This window comes from Ictalurus furcatus, chromosome 21 (genome assembly GCF_023375685.1).
Source record: "Ictalurus furcatus strain D&B chromosome 21, Billie_1.0, whole genome shotgun sequence".
Lineage (NCBI taxonomy): Eukaryota > Metazoa > Chordata > Actinopteri > Siluriformes > Ictaluridae > Ictalurus > Ictalurus furcatus.
This window is the reverse complement of record NC_071275.1, coordinates 4995977-5019062: the sequence shown is the minus strand read 5'-3', so window position 1 is coordinate 5019062 and position 23086 is coordinate 4995977. Positions and strand designations below refer to the sequence as shown.

The 23086-nt window shown below is 38.0% G+C and overlaps 1 protein-coding gene across 2 annotated transcripts in view; it reads right to left on the bottom strand.

Annotated features, from left to right (window-relative positions):
- Positions 1-2400: 2400 nt before the first annotated feature.
- asic1b (acid-sensing (proton-gated) ion channel 1b) overlaps positions 2401-23086 on the bottom strand; it is a 349583-nt gene continuing 328897 nt past the window's right edge. For both annotated transcript variants that reach the window (XM_053652841.1, XM_053652840.1), the window contains 4 exons: positions 17516-17607; positions 17239-17318; positions 8546-8647; positions 2401-3743 (listed from right to left, as the gene is read on the bottom strand). In XM_053652841.1, coding sequence (XP_053508816.1) covers positions 3648-3743; positions 8546-8647; positions 17239-17318; positions 17516-17607 — 370 coding nt within the window. In that variant the 3' untranslated portion in view covers positions 2401-3647. The remainder of the gene's footprint in view (positions 3744-8545; positions 8648-17238; positions 17319-17515; positions 17608-23086) is intronic.

The following is a 23086-nucleotide window of genomic DNA, read 5'->3' as shown; positions in this document are numbered from 1 at the left end:
ACTGGGTCACTGTAGTAGACTTTACAGAAGATCTTATTGCACTTACTGCCACTCAGGTGGAAGCAATTCTTCAAAAAAAAAAAAAAAAAAGGAATGACCATGTGCAATGTTGGTCACAAAACTACCAGTGTTGAAAGCTTTTTGAGCACATTGAAAACATCTGATCCTGATGTGCGTGATGTAGCGAAAAGTTGAAAGAGTTGTGGTTAATTTTCCATCATCAGTGAGAACACAAGCTTAAAATTCCCTGGGAGAGGAAGTACAGGACATAGAATTAGTAATCATCAGTGATCTAACTGCTGCTATGCTGAGCAGTTGTTGACTGCCCACACTACATGATTAGCTAGATCATTTACAAATCATGAAGGAGAAACAGATCCGATCCCAGCTATAAGGACACACATAAATACCAAGTGTAAATACAGTTGTTGTTGTTTTTTGTGATTGTTGCGGCCAAAAATTGTATGCTTTTCTTTCGCACATTCTTTTGCAGTGATGAAATGAGACCTTTTATCTGTACTCATATTCAACACACGTGAATCGAAAGGGTGTTGGCTGAATGCGTGTTGTGATGACAACACATGACGTGTTTTGGCCCAAATCCACAGAAAACCTGTGGTAATTTTGAAAAATTTCAAGCGCTTCCGACTATTGTGGAGGTTGCTTGATTTTGTGTTCTTTTCTGTGATCGCAAAATGATGAAATCCTGGAGGGACTGGTAAATGCACGTCTGGGATCGGATTATTTGATGCACTGATACCATTCTTTTCAGAATGAGTACTGAGTTTTTTGGTACAATACAAATACTGATATCTAAATGCGTAACCTACTTGGTATTAAGCAAAGTGCTATTTACTTATCTCTGTTTATGTTTCCATCTGTTTACATATTGGCCATTAATAGCACCGACATGCATGTTCATGCACTTAGGCTACCAAACTCATTCTTTATAATGCTAGCTAATTGATTTTTAATGGATAAAGTGCCAGCGATGTTAGTTACCTTGCAGTGAATAGGGTTGTAGTGCTGGTTTTGTTTCACTCCAGTAGAGTGATTCTGTACAGCTGTAAGTAAAGTATGTTTCATGGTTTTCATTGTCAATGACCTATAGTGGCTTATTGTCAAGAACATACTGGGTAAGGGCTGTTATTTTCGCTCACTTAATATTGTCTGTAGACATTTTTTTTTTCATGTTGAAGATGTAATGGCATGGGGGTTTAGTGGTTAGTGGCTCCAGGGTTGAGGGTTCAAATTCCGCCTCTGCCGTGCATGTTCTCCCTGTGCTTCAGGGGTTTCCTCCATGTACTCCGGATTCCTCCCCAAGTCCAGACATGTTGTGGCTGACAGGCATTTCCAAATTGTCCGTTGTGTGTGAATGTGTGTGATTGTGCCCTGCGATGGGTTGGTACCCTATCCAGGATGTCCCCATGCCCCGGGTTCCCTGTGTAGGATAAGCGGTACAGAAAATGGAAGGATGGACGTTATGGCATTGGTGTAAATTGCACCTTAACTCTAGAGCAATGTTTAGACCCTGGTGGCCCAGGAAGCAGGTGTCTCTCAGTTGCTCGCATAATTGATGTGCTCTCTCTCTCTCTCTCACATCCAACAGTTTCTCTACCTGCATGCTCGCTTCACTGCTCCATGTTCCTGAATACTTTTGTGCGCAGATCTCATTGCACCTTGCACTCATTTTTAATGACTCTGCTCGCTGATAGTGCTCTGAGTGCTCAGGTTATACTGTTTAACCTCCATAAAGAAGTTTTAATAGGTTACTAAAGATGTTGTAGTTCCTCCTCTTGATGCTTCCACAGCGCAGTTTGCAGTCTGCTTTGCTTTGATTGCGATCATTAATCGTGATATGTGTCTAGATTGCAGTCATTTTGTGTCATCTGTTCATTAACGTGGCGATGTGCACTGCAGTATGCTTATGTCACACAGTATCACCTGCATTCAGATGTCGGTATCCCAGTGTGCTGGTTTCCCACACCTGACACTTCCGGCCCACATACCGCGTGGAATTATGGCACTTGGGCGGTCCTCTCCTGTTTGCCAGATTTGGGCCACAAGCAAGCCATAGCAATGCCGCATGCGACACATTTTTGCCAAAGGTGGCCCACATTTGTTTTGTGATATTTGGGCCATATTCACTATTTAGCACATGGTCTACTTTAGGGTCACATCCAGATTACACATTGCCATGAACACGGCATCTTTGCCTAAGAAGTCCCACTTGTGATTTGGGATATTTGTGCCATATTTGCTATTTTACATGTGGGCCACTTCAGGCTCATATCCATCTTATCCGGGCCAAAAGAAGGCCAGCAGTGCCGCATCACTTCCTGAATTGGCCCACATCCGGATACTATCTGGGATTGGATGCATTCCTATTTCATACACATATTACAAATGTAAATGGAATCTTCCTTCCCAAACTAAACCCGAAACATACAACACAAAGAACGCATCTAAAACTCTCAATGATATTTATTATACCTTCATAGATAAATAGAACAGTCTATTATCTGTAAAGATGGCGACTGGACTATCAGGCAACATGTCTACTTTTTTTTTTTGGTCATAGAAAAACAAAAATCGGAATAATAGAGTTATAATAACGATTCTGATTATCATGATGATCATAGTCTCTGAAAGAATATGATCCTGCCTTTCTTTTTCTTCAGCTTTTACATAATGGTGGTCTTGTGCTTCGATATGAGGTTTGAAACAGTGATCATTCTGAAAAATAATAATAATAATCATCTCACAGAATTGAAACAGAGAGAATAATTCATTGATAAGCAGCAAACCATACACACACACACACACACACACACAGACAGGTCATGTCATTATCATACACATCATATCTAGCACACACACGCACGCACACCCCTCAGGCAGAGGACACACAGGATTAATCCAATCACACATAGTACACACAGTTGTAGGGTTAAGGCACCCAAACACCACATACACACCCACACCCATATATAATTGAGGCAAACGTGGCAATAATAAGAATGGTTACTGAAAAGAACTGAAAACATGCACAGGAAGACGAATACAAGCATGCAGTCACGAGATGAGAACTGGATGGAACAGTAGACTGCCGAACGCAGTTTCCTTCACCACAAACAGTTGATCGTTTCCTGTCGGCTGGAAAAATACATTCTTAAATGAGACACACTGATCGTGAGCGGAACATCACTGGAGTCCATCAGTCACCACGAATGCTGCTACATGGATTAAGCACTACATTATTTCTAACAATCTAATTAAGCCACTCAGTTACGACGGTGTATATCCGCTGTTATATACAGTAAAGGCAGGGGACTCCGCCCACAGGAAGCCTGTCCGTTTGAGCTGCGATGTTCCATGTCTCAAAGGCTTCGTCAAGAAGGAGTTCCCTTTTGAGGCAGTGTTCCAAAAATCCTTTAAAAGTACACACATGGTTGTGTTGTGGAACAGTAAAATAGTCTTTCATGGTTTCAATGTTTCTTTTATTTCACATGACACAATGCGGTGCGTTAAAACATCCAGCCAAAATCGATTCGGTGTGGTCCGGGATGGGTGGGTGTTCGTGAGGATGTAGTCAGACGGCTTTGGTTGTACACTGTGAGCTGGAGTCCAACTCTACTCTCACTCACTCAGCAGGTGAAGTCCTCGAAGTTGCCCTGCCCTGGATGGTGAGGTAGGATGTTGGCCGGATACGTAGAGGGAGTGCGAAGGTTTTCACAGGGAGGCTGAAAACAGAGACGAAATGTTTATTTAAGTCTCTTTATCCGTCTCAAGTCGTGCTCTATGCATCTGACTCACATGGATTTTGGGAAGAGGACAACAGGAGCAAACACTAATTTTGAAATCCAAATGTCGGATAAATCTTTTGTAACAGTAATGCTTTAAGGTTCTCCTAACTGACATGATTTAACACATTAGTTAATATGAGCGTCAGCATTAAAACCCCATAAGACGGGGATTCTCAACACTTTTTGCAAATTTTGAACATAATCCAGCGATTAGGTTATTTATTTAGGAACAAAGAGAGCTTTTATTGTACTTTTCATAACCAATTCAAGTCACATAGGCTAATAACTATAAGAACTATAATACATATAATCATTTTGATAATGGTTGGTTGTGATTTCCAGTCCATTGTTATTACTTTGTTTAAAGATCTTATTTTTTCCCCCCATTTAGTACTGCCCTTCAGAAGCTACATAAGATATTCGCATGTTTCCCAGAAGACTTTTCAAAAGTTTACATCCCCCTGGCTCTTAAAGTGTTGCCTTCCTGAGCATCAGTGAACGTTTGCACCTTTTGTAATAGTCGTGTACGAGTCCCTCAGTCGTCCCCAGTGTGAAAAGATGGATCTCGACATCATATAGTCGCTGATGGAAAGGGGTCAAATATACAGAAGATGCTGGAAAAGCAAAGAATGTGCAGGACCTGGAGGATTTTTCTGAAGAACAGTGGACAGTTTAACGGCTCAGGACAAACAAGGGACTCATGAACAACTATCACAAAACATAAAAATGTTTGTCGTTGATCATCCAGGTAACCCCACACAGTATTAATTCTCAAGCGTACTGTATGTAAACTTTTGAACTGGTTCATTTGCGTAAATTCAGTTATTATTATGTCTAGTGGACTAGATGTAAACATCTGTTATGTGAAATGGCTTAATCAGGGCAGGACTAAATAAAAAACTAAATATAACTTATATGACCCTCTCATCATTTTGCAGATTCTGCAAGGCGTATGTAAACTTATGACCTCAACTGTACATTACTGCCATATTGACAGCCACTGCCATAATAACGTTTATAACATTATTAACTATTTTTTATAAAGCAAATAAGTCAAAATATCACCTGAATTAAAGTGTTAATACCACGAATGAGTACAATTAAGCCCAGTATGACAAATATGAACAACTTCATGAACAGGTTTGTTACGTAGCAAAATTCAGAACTGAAGCTGAAGAGCAAGTTCCATGCGGTGCTGTAATTTAAATGTCTTTTTGCTAATTTATGTGGATTTTAGTTATGGATTGAATAGACGTTAGTCAGTGCAGGTGTATTTAGTTAACATCTAAACTTAAACTACATCAACTAATACATGTGTTAACTTTGTTAGCATTACTTATGATTTATTAATGCTGATGCTCATGTTTGTTCATTTTAACTAATGTAGTAAATGACGTTAGTATTGTTAGGAACCTTAACGTAAAGTGTTACTCTCGACACAAATTTGTGCACTGATGTAAATGTGTCGGCCATTTTGAAAAATTCTTATGATGCTAAGTATCAAAGTATGAATACGCTATTTGAGACATAGCTTGTAAGATGCACCACAGTATAAGAACTCGGCGAGCTTTTGCCCCCTAGTGGGTTGTGGTGGTAGTGTAGGGGGCAGTCAATATAATTTTTTATCTAAAAATGTTCAGTCATATTAAATCCTAAACATTTGAATAGTATTGTCTAACTTTTTGTACAGAAATCAGTTTAATGATTATCTAAGAGATGACATGTGAAGTTGAGTGATTTTGTGATGCTGCTTTGTAGCACATGTATTAGTGTTAGTATCCGCTGATGATTATTGTTCTAGTTTAACTGTTGGGAAAGATTTGACCCATTGTGGGGTGTAGTAGTTTTTGTGGTCAGTCCTTTGTGCCATGTGTTGTACAAGGTTACTCTAGTACAGTAAAAAATTTGGAAACCTAATTGATAAGGTTAAATCTTAAAGACTTACTTTCTTTCTTGGTAAGAAAGAGTGTTTCTGAAGCTCTATTTGGAGTTGAGGTATTTTCATTCTTTTGAACAGTGGCATGTTGGTATTTTTCTCTCTTCACCCCTGATTAAATTCCTTTAGTCCTCTCCGAATAGACCTTGTACAAGCAACTGCCTCGTGGGTTGGAAATCATTTTGACCGCAGCAGCATGCCACGCTTTTTCATTTTTGCATAAGTATACCGAAAAAAACGTTTAAAAACGTAGTGAGTAGGGTCGCTATCACTTTATCTCCATACTGACCTCATTGGGAGCACATTAGTAGGAAAATCAATCAAAAGAGCACAGTCATGCAGGCTGATTAAACAGGCTATTATAATGACAGCTAGAAATATAAAGCCTCCCTTCATAATTGCAATGCCACAATGTCATAATTGCAGTGTTTCATGAACAAATTCCCAATCATGTATCACCAGGTATGACACAAACATTGTGTTTATAAGGGAAAAATTGCCGTATGCGCTCTAAAATCTTATCACAGAAGCAAAATATTTAATTACATACGTACGTCACCCTGAGGGACGAACGCAGCTTGCATGCAAAACAATTATAAATAAAAATTAATGTCTCAGTATTTGTACATTTTAAATGTAAAATATATTTTTGAAATTCATAATGAGGAAAAGCAGCTGTTAAGTGTTCAGCATGAAGCTCCTGAGAGAATATCAAGGGCATGGAAAGCTTTATCAAGCTACTTTAAAGAATTTAAAAGATAAGTTTGAATTAATTTGGCTAATACATTTTTTTTTTTTCTATCGCTGCAAAATTTCACGTTATTTGATAGTTTTGTTGTCTTTATTAATGACATAAAATTTGGGGGGAAAATGATATGTGAGCTTTTGACTGGTTGTGTATGTTGGCTGTGTTTTATAAATCACATTATTATTATACGTTATTCATCAGGAATCTGAGGCTACAATGGGCCGAAACTGGGCTGTTGAAGATTGGGAAAACATCACCTGCTCTTCAGCTGCCTAGCTGCGGTGAATCTGGGCCCAGTGTAGCCTCAGATTCCTGTTCTTGGCTGACAGGAGGAGAACCCGATGTGCCTTATTCTGTTAGAGCCATCTGCCTCGAGGCTCAACGTGTTGTACATTCTGAGATGCTTTTCTGCTCATCAAACTTCCTGTCAGCTTAAACCAGTATGGCCATTCTCCTCTGAAATACTCAGACCAGTCCGTCTGACACCAACAACCACGCCATAACCAAAGTCACTGAAATCAATTCTGGAGAATCCCAATGAATTCAACTTTTTTCCCCATTTTGAATTTTTGATGTGAATATTAGCTGAATCTCTTGAACTGTACCTGCGTTGCACTGCTGCCACTTGATCAGCTGATTAGATAATTGCATGAATCAGTATTTGTACGGGTGTCCTAACAAAGTGTTCTTATATATACACTGTACAGGATTTTGCGATCACGGAAATTAATGCAAAATCAAGCAAGCTCCGCAATATTCAGCGGAGCGTGCAATTTTTCAAAAGATTTCCCACAGATTTGGGCCAAGACGCATGCATCATGTGACATCACAAAACATATTCAGCCAAAGCCCTCTTCGATTCACGTGTCGGACATGAATACAGCTAAAAGGTCTCATTTACCAACAAACATCACTGTGAAATACGGTACAAAGCAATTACGGTTTCGCTAATTCAAGTAGTTTTCCGCACCCCCCGCCCAAAAAAAAAAAACGGCCGCAGCAACACCGAGCATTTTTGGCCGCAACAATCACAAGAAAACTCTGAAATCCTGTTCGGACTGACTGTACATGGTAATTGTAGTACTTTTCGGATGTCTTTCAAATATATGCTGTTAGAATAAAATTCTCTTCAACACTGCTTTCTAGTAACTCATTTCTATAAAGCTAACCGCACTATTTGCGTAACTTAATGAATAAACGAGTGTGGAAAGGCAAGAAATAGGAATAAAGCAGAAGAGAAGACGCAGCACAAATGACCAGTGAGATTTATGTTTTATGGTGTGTGTGTGAGAGAGAGAGGGAGAGAGAGAGAGAGAGAGGGAGAGAGCAAATCAGAAGAAAATACGACAAGGATAGAGTGAAGAGAAACTGAAGAGAGGAGAGGGGAGAACAGAGGACAAGAGAATAGACATCACACTGACTAGTTCATAATCCGCTTCACCTGCAATTAAAGCTTAAACTGGCCTCTTTGAAATCAGAGCTGTAAACAGTGAACGATCCTGACATCCATCCACTGCAACTGCTTATGCTCTCTCCTTTTCCTTTTTTTTAAATTTACATTTTTCACAGCTAGTTTTGATCAAATCCTGCTTCGAGTCAAATCGGATTACAGCAAAAAACTGTTTTTAAAGAGGTAAAACTGCCTACAGCTGTGTACAGTTTTGCCAAAATGTGTTTGTTTACCAGTACATTTGCCTGAAGTTGTTTTTCTTTTTAACTAGGTTCAATTTAAGTAGTCTTAACTCATTATCTAGGCTTGTGCCATATTTAAGTAATTTGAGAGAATAATTAAAGTTTCTAGTTCAAATAGTTTTATTTGTTCTCCTACAGATTCCCCCCGAGCCTTGAGATTAATTTCATCATGGGCAAGGAAATCACATTTGGTCAGTGCGTTAGGAGTACAGAAACATTATGTAAACATTCAGGCAACTTTTCATGTTATATTTGAGATTAATCAGTCATTCTGTCATGTGTCTTATCCCCCACTCTCCTATTCCTCTCTCGCTCTCCTTTCTATGTCTTTCTAAAGTGTTCACTTGTCCGTTAGTTACTGACATGGCACTGCACGTTGTCCAGGCTCAGCACGGCTCCTCGGTCGTTGTTGTTGCTGCGTTTCTGGTTCTGCTTCCTGCAGCGGCACAGCTTGTACTTGATCACCTGTTAAAGAGAGCACACGGAGGGTTTGAACTTAAGACATGCCACTTTCTTCATGTCCACAATGTCCGTTACCTTCTGTTATAAATTGAGTGACAAAAAAGGATACATGCTTCTTGCATCAGCTTGCAAGAACTTGCATCAGCTTGGTATACATAGCTTAGAACATGGCCTTTGGTATGACCTACACAAATTTTACTGTGGCAAATGTGAGCTTCAGGATGCTAAACTCTAGCTTCAAAATGACCTTCAAAATGAAACACGAGTTTTTAGTGCCAAACCCCAACCTCAGAATACAAAATGTCAGGTTTGAAATGCTAAAGGTCAGCTTTACAATGATTGATCCCAGCTTCTGTATGGCAAACACTAGATCGAGTATGCTAAATGCCATCTTACACACATCAGTGAGCAGCTTTGACAAGCTTTGCACCAGCTCTGGTGATTTTCTAGAATAAACGGCAGCTCTAATATGCCATATGGCAGTTATGGTATGCCAAACACTAGCTCTGATATGCCTGTAGTATTTTATAAATCGTGGCAGTAATTTGATTCAGAAATGTGTTTCAGAGAGACCATGTGAACTTAAACTGGTCATCTAAACTATGTTTAATTACAGTATTCCTCAGGGCATGTTTGGTATTAATTTAATCCATATTTCATGGTGAACAATGTGGTGACATGAATATCATATAGGTTTAGGAAACAACATTTACAGTATATGTTGCAATGTGTGTTCTGGCTTCCCACACACATACACACACCCCTACACCCACACATATACATACTAGCACCACCTGTCTGCAGAGGAGATCTTTTGCCTTTTGTTCCCACCGAATCATTCTCGGGGACTTAATTAACATACAGTTCCTTAGGGTGAGCTAGTCAGCTGGGGGTCCACCCTGCCATAAAACATAGTTTCTTTTCCATTTGTCTATAGACAGATAGTCAAAACGATAGTCTATTTGTCTATCTGATTATGCCAGAGCCATATCACCCTGCAGATCTTGCCTGGTTTCTCACTGACGCTAAGCAGGGTTGAGCCTGGCTAGTACCTGGATAGGAGACCTCCTGGGGAAAGCTAAAGTTGCTGCTGGAAGTGGTATTAGTGAGGCCAGCAGGGGGCGCTCACGATGTGGTCTGTGTGGCCTAATGCCCCAGTATAGTGACAGACACTATACTGTAAAAACAGCTCTGTGTTTCGTATGAGATGTTAAACCGAGGTCCTGACTCTCTGTGGTCATTAAAAATCCCCCATTGGCCCTTCTCTATCATAGCCCCATAAAAATCTCCATCACCCTCCTCTCCCCTCCACTAATAGCTGGTGTGTGGTGGGTGTTCTGGCATTGTTATAATTCCTTATCATTATTATTATAATACGGCATTATTATTATCATCTCTTATGAAGATGGAAGGTTCATCTGGAGTTTTCCCTTTTTCCATCGTGAACTGGTTCATTGCATACATGCAACTCGTACTCGGAGTGTATTTATTGGCAGTCCGTACAGGAGTTCACTTTTTTGTGATTGTTGCGGCTAAAAATGCTTAATTTTGCTGCATTTTTTTCTTCTTCAAAATTTCAAAAATTAAAACGTGTTCATTCTTTTCAGGTACGTTTACATTAGGGATGTCACGAGAACCGATACTTCGGTACCAACATTCTTAAAACGTGACTGTAGTTATTCTGCAGTAGCGTTAGTACCGTTGGTAATGAAGGTAACGAGGTTGTAATTCTTTTGGAACTTAAGGGGGCAGCAAATACGCAAAAGTGTTTTAGTCGGTCCACAAGTGGTAAAGAAGAACACCTACAAGCACACGGGAAAAACTATAGAAAATGGTGACAAGTTTAGCTCCGCCCCGACTCGTTGAGAGGAAAAGTGGTAAGAGTGAACAATGTAGCCAATGTAGCGACATGTAGCCTAATGTCACTAATAATTATTCAAATGTTCATGCTTTTAATAAATCTTTTTGGCCTGCCACCATATCAGTGAATTTAAACTAATGCTTGCATTCAGAGTATAAGGTGTGTGTGTGTTTAGGAGTGCACCTTAGCACTTGTAGCCTCCACTGTTTTATTAGTCATTCAGACAGTGTTTGATAACGAAAATATCTCTCTCTCTCTTTGCCAGTATCAGCCGGAGGAGGATGTCCTCCAGGAGTTTTTAATTTTATTTTTATACCACACCGTGGTATCCACTTTGGTATCGAGTATCGTGTACTTTTGGTGGTATCGGTACCGACTACTAGATTTTTGGTATCGTGACATCCCTAGTTTACATTAGCATTTTTTTTTTTTACAGCCTGTCTAATTTAAGGTTGTTAAACTGCTCATTTTAGAGAACTAAAAAAACACTGGTGGTATGTAAGTAACCCCTTATCTTCATTGTTGGAACAACAACAAAAAATCTTCTAAACTATTTTCAACCAAACAGCTTCACAAACAAATTGTTGTACTAATGGGAATGTGAAAATGAAATGAGCCAAATGCTTTAGGGATCTCCACTGTGGATCAGGAAGCCATATGTTTGGTCCGTCAGAGCCCGTAAATAGAAGGCAATTCATTGAAGACCCTGCAAGTGAGGATTGTTTCGGGCTCTGTGGAGTAGCTAACTGCTGTAGCTCTGAGATGTCATTTATCATGAAACCACACACACACAGGAAAAACAGTACTGTGTTGGAAGTATAGTTTCTAATATTCTTGTATTTGAGTCTCTTCATCTTGTCTCTAAAATTCATCAAAGGTGCATATGATCAAATTGGAATGTAAAGCGAGTGTACACAAATTTCACATGCATTTTGTAAGAGAAAAACCAAAAGTCGTGTGGTTTTTGTCTTAGAGTAAGCAACATGCGCCATTCCACTTGGCCCTGTCCCATCAATTGGTCTCGCAATAACTTTTAAAGTAATACCGTTCAAATTGTTAAAAAATATCTGATAACTATTCATGGAACAGATAATATTCAAAACAAACTTCCACATCTAGCCTCTGAACTGATGATATAAATACTGTATATAGCTGAAGGTTACAAATTGATCCTAATATTACAGAACAATAATAGCAATACTTGCTCATGGCTATTATTTAGCTTGTGTTTGTTTACTCCAGTGTCTGCGTGTTGTGAGAGAGCTGCAGTGTGTACTGTTGTGAAGAGTCAGCAGTGTCTCTATAATTGTAGCCTGCTGGAGATGGACAACCCATTATAAATCACACGGCTGCACAGATACTCCGTGTCCATGTGGCACTGTGAGAAAAACAAGCCTCTGCTGACTATTTTCATTTTTATTAGTCCTGCCCTTGTCACCAGTGTTGCTGTTATCGGACAGTAAATACAGCTTTTTGACTTTTGGGTTTGGCTTGGCAGAGCTGAGCTAACAGCCTCTGAAATATTTGTTCTACTAGGCTTTATAGAAAAGCATGGGCAATAAAACATTTTCACACTGGTCAGGAGAACAACATCCGCTTATGCCTTAACAAACTGCATGCTAATTAAGATACAGATCATAAAATGTGTGTCCAGGGGAGACAATACAGACACAATTATTTTTTTCCCCTATTATAATTATAATTATTATTATTATAATAACGACCTTTAACTGTTGTAGCAACACAAAGATTTACACACCAATTAAAATACCTATTATGTGACACAGGAGATGTATTTCTGTAGAGATATTTCCTGTTAAAACCTGTTTCATGAGCTGGATGTTTGGGCATGACGTGCCGCCTGCTGCCATGTGCCCATTTCCAGCTTCTGATTGAATGATTGCTTGCTGCCGTGTGCTGAGTTCCACCTCTGGTTTCTGATTGGATGATTGTCTTCTGCCACGTGCCTTGTTTCCACTGCCAGTTTCTGATTGGATGAAATTGGATGACAGGTTTCTGTTTTGTCTGTGTCATGTCCAGCCTGCTGCCATGTTCCTTGTTCCTGCTTCTAGTTCCTGATTAGATGATTGCCTGTTGCTATGTCCCTTATTCCTGCCTCTGGTTCCTTATTTGATGTGAGCTGCTGCCATCACCCTATTCCTGCCTGTGGTTCCTTATTTGACGTGAGTTGCTGCCATCCCCCTATTCCTGCCTCTGGTTCCTTATTTGATGTTAGCTGCTGCCATGCACCCTATTCCTGCCTAAGGTTCCTTATCTGACGTGAGCTGCTGCCATCGCCATATTCCTGCCTCTGGTTCCTTATTTGATGTGAGCTGCTGCCATGTGCCTTTTTCTGCCTCTGGTTCCTTATTTGATGATAACTGTTGCCATGTGCGTTTTTCCTACTTTTGGTTTCTAATTGGATGATAGCTGCTGCCAAGTGCTTTGCTCACACTTCCAGTTTCTGTTGGACGATCTTCTGCTGCCACATGCCTTGTTCCTGCCTCCAACTTCTGATCGGATAGCAGCTGCTCCTGGTTTCTATTCAGTAACGCACCACACTCTTGACTGTACATTGCCTTTGTTTTGTCTGGCCAGGTGAAACATATATAAACTTTGGCTGTGTATGACCTGCTGCCTATTTTGTACTTCATTGTGCTTTGCCCTCAGTACTTTCCTTGCTTATCTTAGTATGTAGCTGTATATGCAAAGACAATCTGTTTAAACAGTTTTCTCTTGGTTTTCTAGGATTTTGAAGGACTTTTGCTTTTTGTTTCAAGGACTGCACAAGATACAATATGTCGTGCTCTGAACAGGTTCTTTATCCATCACATCTTTTTACTTTCCAACTTTTACAATGGGTGTGATGGATATTCTTTTTAAGGAGCTGGCTATTATATGGCTCATTTTCCAGTCAGACTGGACCAGACTTGCATTTTCTGGGCCTCATAAAATATATCATTATTCAGTCAGGTATTATGCATAAGGGCAGAGGATGTTCTGCATGAGGGTGAGGACTTCTGCTAAAATTCAGTGTTGTCCTTGTATTAACGTTGGAACATTTTTCCAAAATCAAAGATTTTTTAAAAATCGAATAGATTAATAAATGTAAACATGAAAAAAAACGTATAAACAAATAAAATTTTCCACTATTTTCTGACATTACATGTCCCTAAATGCCTTTCTTTAATCAAAGCACTTTTTAAGCATGTTGTAACAAATTAAGTGCCATCTCCAGCTTTTTTCGAGTACGTCATTGTCAAAAGAAGTTAAATTCAAGCATTTCTAATATTGTCATGTAATTCCCTCTCAGTGCTCAATCACTACACATTCACACACCCATTCATACACTACGGACACTTTGGACATGCCAATCAGCCTACCATGCATGTCTTTGGACTGGGGGAGGAAACCAGTGTACCTGGAGGAAACCCCCGCAGCACAGGGAGAACATGCAAACTCCGCACACACAGGGCAGAGGCAGCGGAATCGAACCCTCAACCCTAACCGAATATGCTAATCACTAAGCCACCGTGCACCCACCTCTTAACTAGATAACTTGGACAGTTATTTCTGAACTACACGCTATTTCTGAACTTATTCTCAAGAAGCTGGCTATTATATGGCTCATTTTCCAGCTTATATTGAGTATGTCATTGGCAAAAGAAGCACTGCGCCTTCCAGCTAAGCCCAGAAATTAATTTGATTAATCAAATTAATGTCAAAACCTTGTAAATCACGTCATACATAGCTTCTTTTTGTCTGATCACTGCCACTAAGATAATGGAATTTTTTAAATTATTATTATTGAGACTTAATGAGATTTTCAATTTTATTGTTAACACCAATCTAGCAATAGTGCTAATTTACTATCTTGGTGCCAAACTACAGCAACTGCTATAGTAACAGGCCTACTTTATCAAACTAATAAATGAGTGTGTATATATATATATATATATATATATATATATATATATATATATATATATATATATATATATATATATATATATATATATATTCCCCTAGTGCCAAAACTATAAACAGTACATCTCTTTACAGTATACGTCACAGTACTTCATCACATCAACAGCAGTAACTACAAAATAGACCTGGGATTTGCCAGATTCAAAATCACAAGCACTATCCATGTGAGCATATACTGCTCCAAACAAAATCTTGAGTCACAAGCAATTTTACACTTCTAAAGCATGGCGTGTGAGAACCAGAGCTAAAGAGAGATAATGCTACATTTAGGTGTATAAGACTAAAGGTAACATCAGGATAAGGCTCACTTTCACAACTGTACATCATGAAAAAAAGGATCAAAAATGAAACCCAGCACAGATAATCATCACTGCAATCATATCACCATGAGTACCGTTTTACCCTACATCTGAGAGGCCATGCCATTACTGCAGCACATCAAACCAAAGCACACATCCCAATCCATCCTGACTGAAATACACATACAGCATTACATGTCTTAGTTTGTCCTTGCAAACTAATGTCTTGCCAATGTCAATCTGTGCATCCACTATATATAACTTTTGACCTTTGTCTTGTTTACTTGGTCTGCCTTTCCCTCAAATACTAGCCAGAATACAATGTTTTGATTCTCTGCTGTTGACTGACCTTGATTGTGGAGTGTGGACTGTTTTTTCCCCCCTCAGTAAATGCTTTGCACTTGTATCCAAGTATGTGTGTGACAATGAAGATATCACTCAGTCTATATCAGTCTACTAGCATAGAAATGACTAAATATGCACAAATGGCGAGAACAAATTTTGTCAGTCTAACCAAAAAATGACTGAAAATGTCCTCAAATTTTGAGGTCGTTAGCTATGTCACATGGTCACTAAGCAGATGTAAAATTGAAACCCTACACTCAAAAAATGCTGGGATATTTACATTATTCAATCACTGGGTTGAGTGGGTTTTGCTGGGTTCTTTCATTGTATATTAATCCCGTGTTTGGGATAGTCACACAATATCCAGTAACAGCTGGGTTGCCATTTGAACCCAGCATTTGATTTAAATTCTTCGATTGGAATGTGATAACAACCCTGCATTGGTGGTAGTTCTGCTGCGAGAGAACATGAAGCCAGCAGTTAAGAGGCGACGTGAACGGCTGAGAGAAAATACCTTATTAAAACATGTAGAAGTTAGTTGAAATAAAGATATGGATGACATTGTGTTTTGTACAAACAATGCACACAACATTATGTAAAAGAAAACTTAGATTTGAGGTCATCTAAACTAACACCTTTAGCAAGCTAAGATTAGTCTAAATAACCTTAATTAAATAACTTGGATGGGACAACTATTTCTGAACAGAGGGGCAGTCTACATCATCATCCTGGCATGTTTATCCTGACTCTGAGTCACATTTCTAGACTCATGTTGTGTTGTTAAAAGTATGAATCACAAACTGGGATTAAATACTTGAGATCTTCCCATCAGCAAGTAGAACTAATGGAGCCCCTGTGATGAGCAACGAAACATCTTCATGATTGAATTACAAGTACCACCATCAAGACTCTTTATGCGGAAAAACATATCACCTTGTTCTCTGCTTTACAGTTTGTTTTCTTGATATATCGATTTTGCTTAGGTGAGATATATATATCTGCAGGGGATAGGTTCCAAGACCCCCATCTGATACCTGAAATGGTGGACAGTAGCGAACACTATATACGCTACATACGTATGATAAAGTTTAGCAATAGCACAAATTTCTTTTCCTTTTTTTCATGGACAGAAGATTTGTTCTTACCATACATCCTAGCAACCTCAGCATTTTTTCTTTCCCTGTTAAATGGAGAATTTTCATCTTTTCACTTAAAGGAAGAACTTTACGACTTCTCTTTGGCACATCCGATTTGCCAGCATCACTACTCTTGCGCTTTGGGGCCATTATTAAGGAACAAAAGGGTTACTTGAACACAAGCACTGCGATACCATGAGAGGTGCTCTGATAAAGGCTGAGTAGCGTATACAGCATGGATACGCTGGACAAAAGGATGATTAACTTCATCATGTTACTCAGAACAGCACGCTATTTAAAGTATGAATGTTTACTTTATTTCTGGAATTTTCTATTAAATTTTTTTCAGACTGCGGTCACTGAAACAGCAGATACAGTTACTGTACATGTGAAATGACAGAATTAGGTCAGTGTCTGCTTACTATAATGCATGATTGTATCAGTGAAGTATATGTGAAAGAAATAAAAATATACTGTACATACATTTTTTCAAAAAAAAAAAACAAAAACATTTCACACTGGCCTTTTTGTAAACTAATTGTTCTGCAAAAGTTTCTTGAAATACTGTAAATGTAAACAACTAAATACATCCCAGAGACATTTCCATTTTCTGATATAAAATGTATTCAAATCCCACATCTGGGTTATGAATAATTAGGAACAAACCAAATAACAGTATCATAATGAACCACGCTTTGGGTAATTAAAGCAACCCAGTTATATTATGTAATGGGCCAGCACTGGGTTACATTTATCCCAGCAGTTTTAGAGTGCAGACATTAATTAATCAACAAAGCATAAATCATTTTGAAACATATTTAAAAGATATTTTCTGTTAAATGTTAATTTTCCACAACATTTTCATCCCAATCATAGGGGGTCCAAATGTACCAATGCACCATCTATGAAATCACTTATGCCTTTCTGAATGCTTTCAAAATGCTAATATACGTCGGAAGATCTTACCTCATAAAGATAGTCAAAGAGCTCCAAAACTGTCAGAATACTGGCTCCGATAAAAAGACCCATCTGACCACCAATATCACCTGGAGAAGGAATACACTGGACGTTGGACATTGCTGGTTTCTCTGATTATTCATCAATATTTACCTACTGCATATGTGACAAGTATGTAAAATCAGATATTAAACCTGTAGACTTACTACAATACTAAATATCACTACTTTTACTAATACAAGTTCATTTCCAATCCAAAACATTTACCTGATTTTATATGACTTACCCAGTAATCCAGGCAGCTCATAGGCCTTTTTCTGCTCAATAGTCTCATAGTTCAAAGCCTCAAAGTAGATATCCAGAACCAAGATGTTATCCCTGTCAACAGATTGAGGAGCTTATTCAGGAAACTTTCATTTATTTCTGTTGGAACATTGTCAACTTGGACCACTTACACCTAATCAAATGTTCTCCAATTTTGCAGTCACATTAAAAATTATGGAACGTTTATAAAAAAAAAAAAAAAGAGAGAGAAAAAAAAGAAAGGGCGCTGAAAGAGTACTGAATACTGTCTTACGATCAAGACCTACTGAGATGTGTAATTACATACACTCCTGGGAAAAATAGATGGCCAAAATAGCAAAATATTAAGCTTTTAATAGTCTTAACGACAAATCATTGGTCAGGAAATTAGCAATAATTAAACAAATAGATAAAGTAACTTAGTATGAATAGCTTCTCCTGTGATTTCTTTAAATGTTTAAGCCTTAGGTAAACTTGCAGACAGCTTTTTATTTGATTTTTTAAATGAAATTTTATTTATTTTATTTTAATTTTGTACACCCAGACTTGTGTTAGTTTGAATTTTAGATATTACATTTTAATCATGATTTTACCTTTGTGTACGAGAACACTATATAAGTGAATTTCCTGTTTCTAGCGTTCTCCCCCAAACAGGCCACAGGAGTGCATCTGTTTAATTCTTGTACATTTTCTCACCAATGATTTGTATTTAAGACCATTAAAAGCTTAATATTTTGCCATTTTGGGCTTGGCCCATTTTTTTGCCCAGGAGTGTACAATCACAAATTCCCCCTTTCAGCATGTTCCGTTTGTTTAAAGCGTAATGAACACTTAGATTTAGTTCACTTCATGTGCTTTTTGTTTACACCGACCTCTGCCTATGTTTTGATTCATATCTTGTCTCCGCCTCTGTCCTGTCATTGGTGTTTTTTAGGATTGTGTCCAAGTGTTCCGTATTAATCCCATGATTAATCTGCCTTCATAATACCCTCATATTCCTTTGTCTCGTTCATCGGTTTGTAGTGTTCCGTGTTTCTGTGATCCTAGTATGATCATGGAGAATCCGCAGGTTGATGTGGTCTGCCTGTGTTTTGACCATGGACTTTGACTATGATTGTTGGATTGGTACGAATAAACCACACGCCGGTTTTACTTTCGTCCTGCCTGATCTACATACACTTTACAACGTCACATCATTACAAGACTGAAGAGTGAAAATGCACACATACATAGCCAAAAGCACTGCTATTAGAGCTGTTAGGACTGAAAAAGATAAGCGCTGTTAGGCTAAGTGTTGGACAAACAGTGAAGAACAAGAATATAATTGAGGAGGAATCAGTAATTAAAAGCAGAGGCACTTCAGTTTTAAATGAGATCCATCTCAGTCCGTACACGTTCTTGCAAAACATGACAAGCGGAGAGCTTGTGAGCTTTTTAAATAAATCGTATTTGGGAAGAGTGCTTTTATTTGGGATTACTTCATAATCACTCTCTTAAATATGTAAAGATAGGTGTATTTTGTACTGCGCTTCATTTGGCTCTGGTTTTCCCATTCATTTTTTTTCCTGTCTGAATATCAAACGGTAGATATCAATTATGAAACGAATATCAAATGTAGGTAGAACACTGTGTACCACGTATTGGTTTTTTAAATGAAACATTTCAATCATTATAACTGATCTCTCAATACAAGAAATCTCTCTCAGTCGCACTGAATGTTTGTACTGTTTTTAAATACGTTATCATTTTTAACCATTATAATTAGAACGGACCAAAACATGATGTGTGCTGTTACAGGAAAATAATCCATGATGGGATAGAGTGATGCAGCCTGGCAGAAGCAAAGCTGCTGTTACCGCCATAAAGCTGATCATTTTACTATAACGGTATATCCTGAAGTATTTAATTCCTCCTATACCACAATAATTTGCCAAAGATTTCTAGTTTTAATTATTAATGAATAACACACTGTGATATTTCTAACCATTTACAATGTTAAGAATATAAAGACAATGTTCTTGAATGTCCACAAGACAAGTTAGTTCCTATTATCGCTTACGTTATAGCACCAGCTTCTCTTTTTCCCTCTCTCTTGACAGTAACAAGACAAAAAAGGCAGCTTATGTTACCATGAAACCAGAAAGTGCAAAGTCCCACAGTCTCTTCCTTTAATAAAAACTTGATACTGACTGTTACAAAGTTCTGGCACCTGAGACTCCTAAAAATTTTTTATTAACATCTCCTTACAAATAAAACTTCAACAATTCAAAATGTTCTTTGTTGCATATCAGCACATTTTAAAAATCTGTTTATTAGCCGTAGTCTGTGTAGATCGTCCAACATACAGTACACGTCCTTGTGAATTAGCTGGTACTATAGAAACCATCATGTATTAGAATGAGTACATTAATATACTGTACATCATTTGAAGTAAAGCTGGCACTGCTGTCAGAGTTGCTGTTATAGAATTTAATAAACAGATTTTGCCCAATCAGATTGAAGAATTCAGCGGTGCTGTGATATGAACGTTATTATATCACAGCACAGTTGAATTCTCAAAAACATTTCCCCTTTTTTCCTCATTAAAAAAATAATAATAATGAAGTCTTTGGCATAAACCTGCTGACAAACTTACCCATTGACATGTCAGTGTTTGTCCATTCAGTTTTAATGGCCTCCCACAGGTGATATTCAGATGATACATTAACATGAAGTGGGTCCAAATTTTGCATAATGAACACTTGTGGCAAAAAGAATATTGGCTCATTTGTTTGCCCCAGAGTTTGTGTGTTAGAGTGTATATGGTGTTGGGTAGTGTCTGACTCAAAATGTATTTATTCCGCAAGAATTTGACTCCAGGTCAAATCTAAGTGTTGTCTGCTATGAAGAAGCACCAAGCCAGAAAACCTGCACTGACCTTAGGCAGATGAATCAGTTCTAGTGGAACAACCGTGTGCAGGCACGTTCTCTGTAGATCTAACCTAGTCATTAAATAGTACATATCAAAGAGCAAACCCCAGTGTATTCTTTTTCCTAGTTTTGTTTTTCTGACTCAGATATGCTTGAGTGAGCTTAAGGAAATGGAAATTATATTACAGCCTGAGGCATGAGAGATATCAAAAAATATATATATATATTTTTTAAAATGATAAAACTATACAAGTTTAAGCTTCCCCTGCAGATGGGAGCTACATGTGCGTGTATGTGGGTGGTTCTGTGTATTGTGTGCATATCAGCATCATTTTGTTTCTACAATAATAACTGATTATTCTGTATTTACTGTTGTCTTTTAGTCCTCGTCAATGTCTACTACATGTTGCACAGTAGTTTCCTGAAGGAACTGTGTTACGTTTTTATTTTAGCCACGCAACGTGCTAAAAATGACAGTTAACTTCGACTACCGAAACCCCCCCGTCTTTGACGCCTCTCGAGAAAATCTGGCAACCCTTGGATGCGTGAACTACACGCAGGTAACTTTCATTTGTATGATCAGAATGAAGACCCCAGAAATTCGACTTACGCATGTACTTACACATACAAGGAATTTGTCTTGGTGACAGAAGCTTCCAGTGCACAACTGTACAAAACAGCAACTTGACATAGACAAAAAAAAAAAATTGAACAATGAATCAACAATGAATGAGTTTTATGAACCCTTAAAAACTACGAAGTTTTTACGAAGTACTTCCTAATTAGTCAGCTTTCCCAGTTTAGTCAGAGGTGTCCCACAGAGGTTCATGTTAGGTCCTATCCTGTTTTCCATATATTTCTGTGCATTTGATTTTGTTGACATGATGCTGTATTGCTTATCTGAAATGGTTCACATTGCCAAAAAGCCTTCATGTGCAATTAATAATGTTTAAAAGGTTGTAATCAATCTCAAATAGGAGATAAATGCTGACGGAACAAATTTAGTCTGTTCGCCTATGCCAGAAATCATGAAAACAGCAAAATCCATATTTATAATTTAGATGGCAGGTACATGATTGTGTTTTTTATTATAAATATCTTGGCATTTTGGAGCAGGACAATGGCACAGCGGGGAGTGTGGCTCTGAATGAATATGGTGGCATTTTGCTTAATAATAAGTTCTTTTTAAAATCACATTTAGAATAAAAAAAAAGGTGAAACTTGGCTGGCTATAAAGAAGCAAAACATATTATTAAGCTCTGAAGGTCACAGAGGTTCTGTTCCTCTTATTTCTTAATTATGGAGAGGTTATTTACAATCTGCCTTTTCTTTTCACAAATCTCCTGTAGCTATTTATCATTCAGCTTTACTCATCCTTATCATTTATATAGAAAAGTTAGATGGTCTGGTCAGAGTAAGACCTTTAAGAACTTTGTTTGTGCTTGTTTATTAATAAAGTTGCTCACTATAATCTGCCTCTATAGATCACTTTTATGCTGAGCAGGAAATTTAGTACCAATAATATGTGATTAATACAATTGCTCATGTTTACTGAGTGCCGTTTTATCCTGACCGGGGAAGCATACAGCACTTCTGAACCAATGCAATAAACTTGACTGGAGGTTAGAACTTACAACATTATCTCTTCCTTTTTCCAAACAATTCATTTTTAAAAGCAAGTAATGGGACTAAATGCATTTATCCATCATGCTTTATTCTTGACTCAATAAATGTCACTCTGACATCTCAGAGTGGATTAACATCTGGAGTGAGGGAGTTTTATTATTTTTTCTTATTATTTTTCTTCTTTATTCTTTATTGTAAGCATAATTTGAGTTTGTAACCCAAAAACACGTCATTAAAATGTTATAAAGAGGTTACAAGATAATAAAAATCGATGCATTTTGGCAAGACTGCCAAAAAAACACTCATTCAATACATGCTTATTTTAAGGGGAAAATATTAGTATGAACTTTTCTTTGAGCATATTTTGCTTTGTTTGAGAGAGAAAGTTATATGTATTGTATTGAGGGGCTTGAATTAATTACTCAATAACATTCAAGATATGTCACATCCCTGCTAGATGTGGATTTTTTATTTTTTTGAATGCTAGATGGACGTAAACATTATAGATACAGGGTGTGAATTACGGGGGGTTTGGGAGGAAGGCTGGGGGTGACCCTCTAAATAAGGCTTGATCCCCCACTGAAGGATGTCAAAATAAGATGTGTGAGGGGTCTGGACACTGCTCAATCTATCTGAAAGGAAAATGCCAATATCAAATTGACCACCTCTAAAATGGGTCAATCGTGCACTCAATGAGCTGAAGGCAATATAGATAGCATGGGAGATACCGTAAATGTATGAAAGACACTTTTTCTGGGAAAATAAATGTCGTATTCTAAATATAGTTGCAATCTCAAGCATGAATTTCCCACACAGTTCATCAACATGAAATGTTTATGGTGAAATGATTAAGATGTAGTTTACCTATTGTCATGAGGTCACTTTAAGTCTCGAGCGTAAATGAAGTAAGCTGATAAAATACTGTTAATTAACATAGCATACAACTCTGAATTTGAACAAATAATTTGCAACCACAAAAAATGTAAATTAGACCAAATACGTTACTCACAGTGTGTAT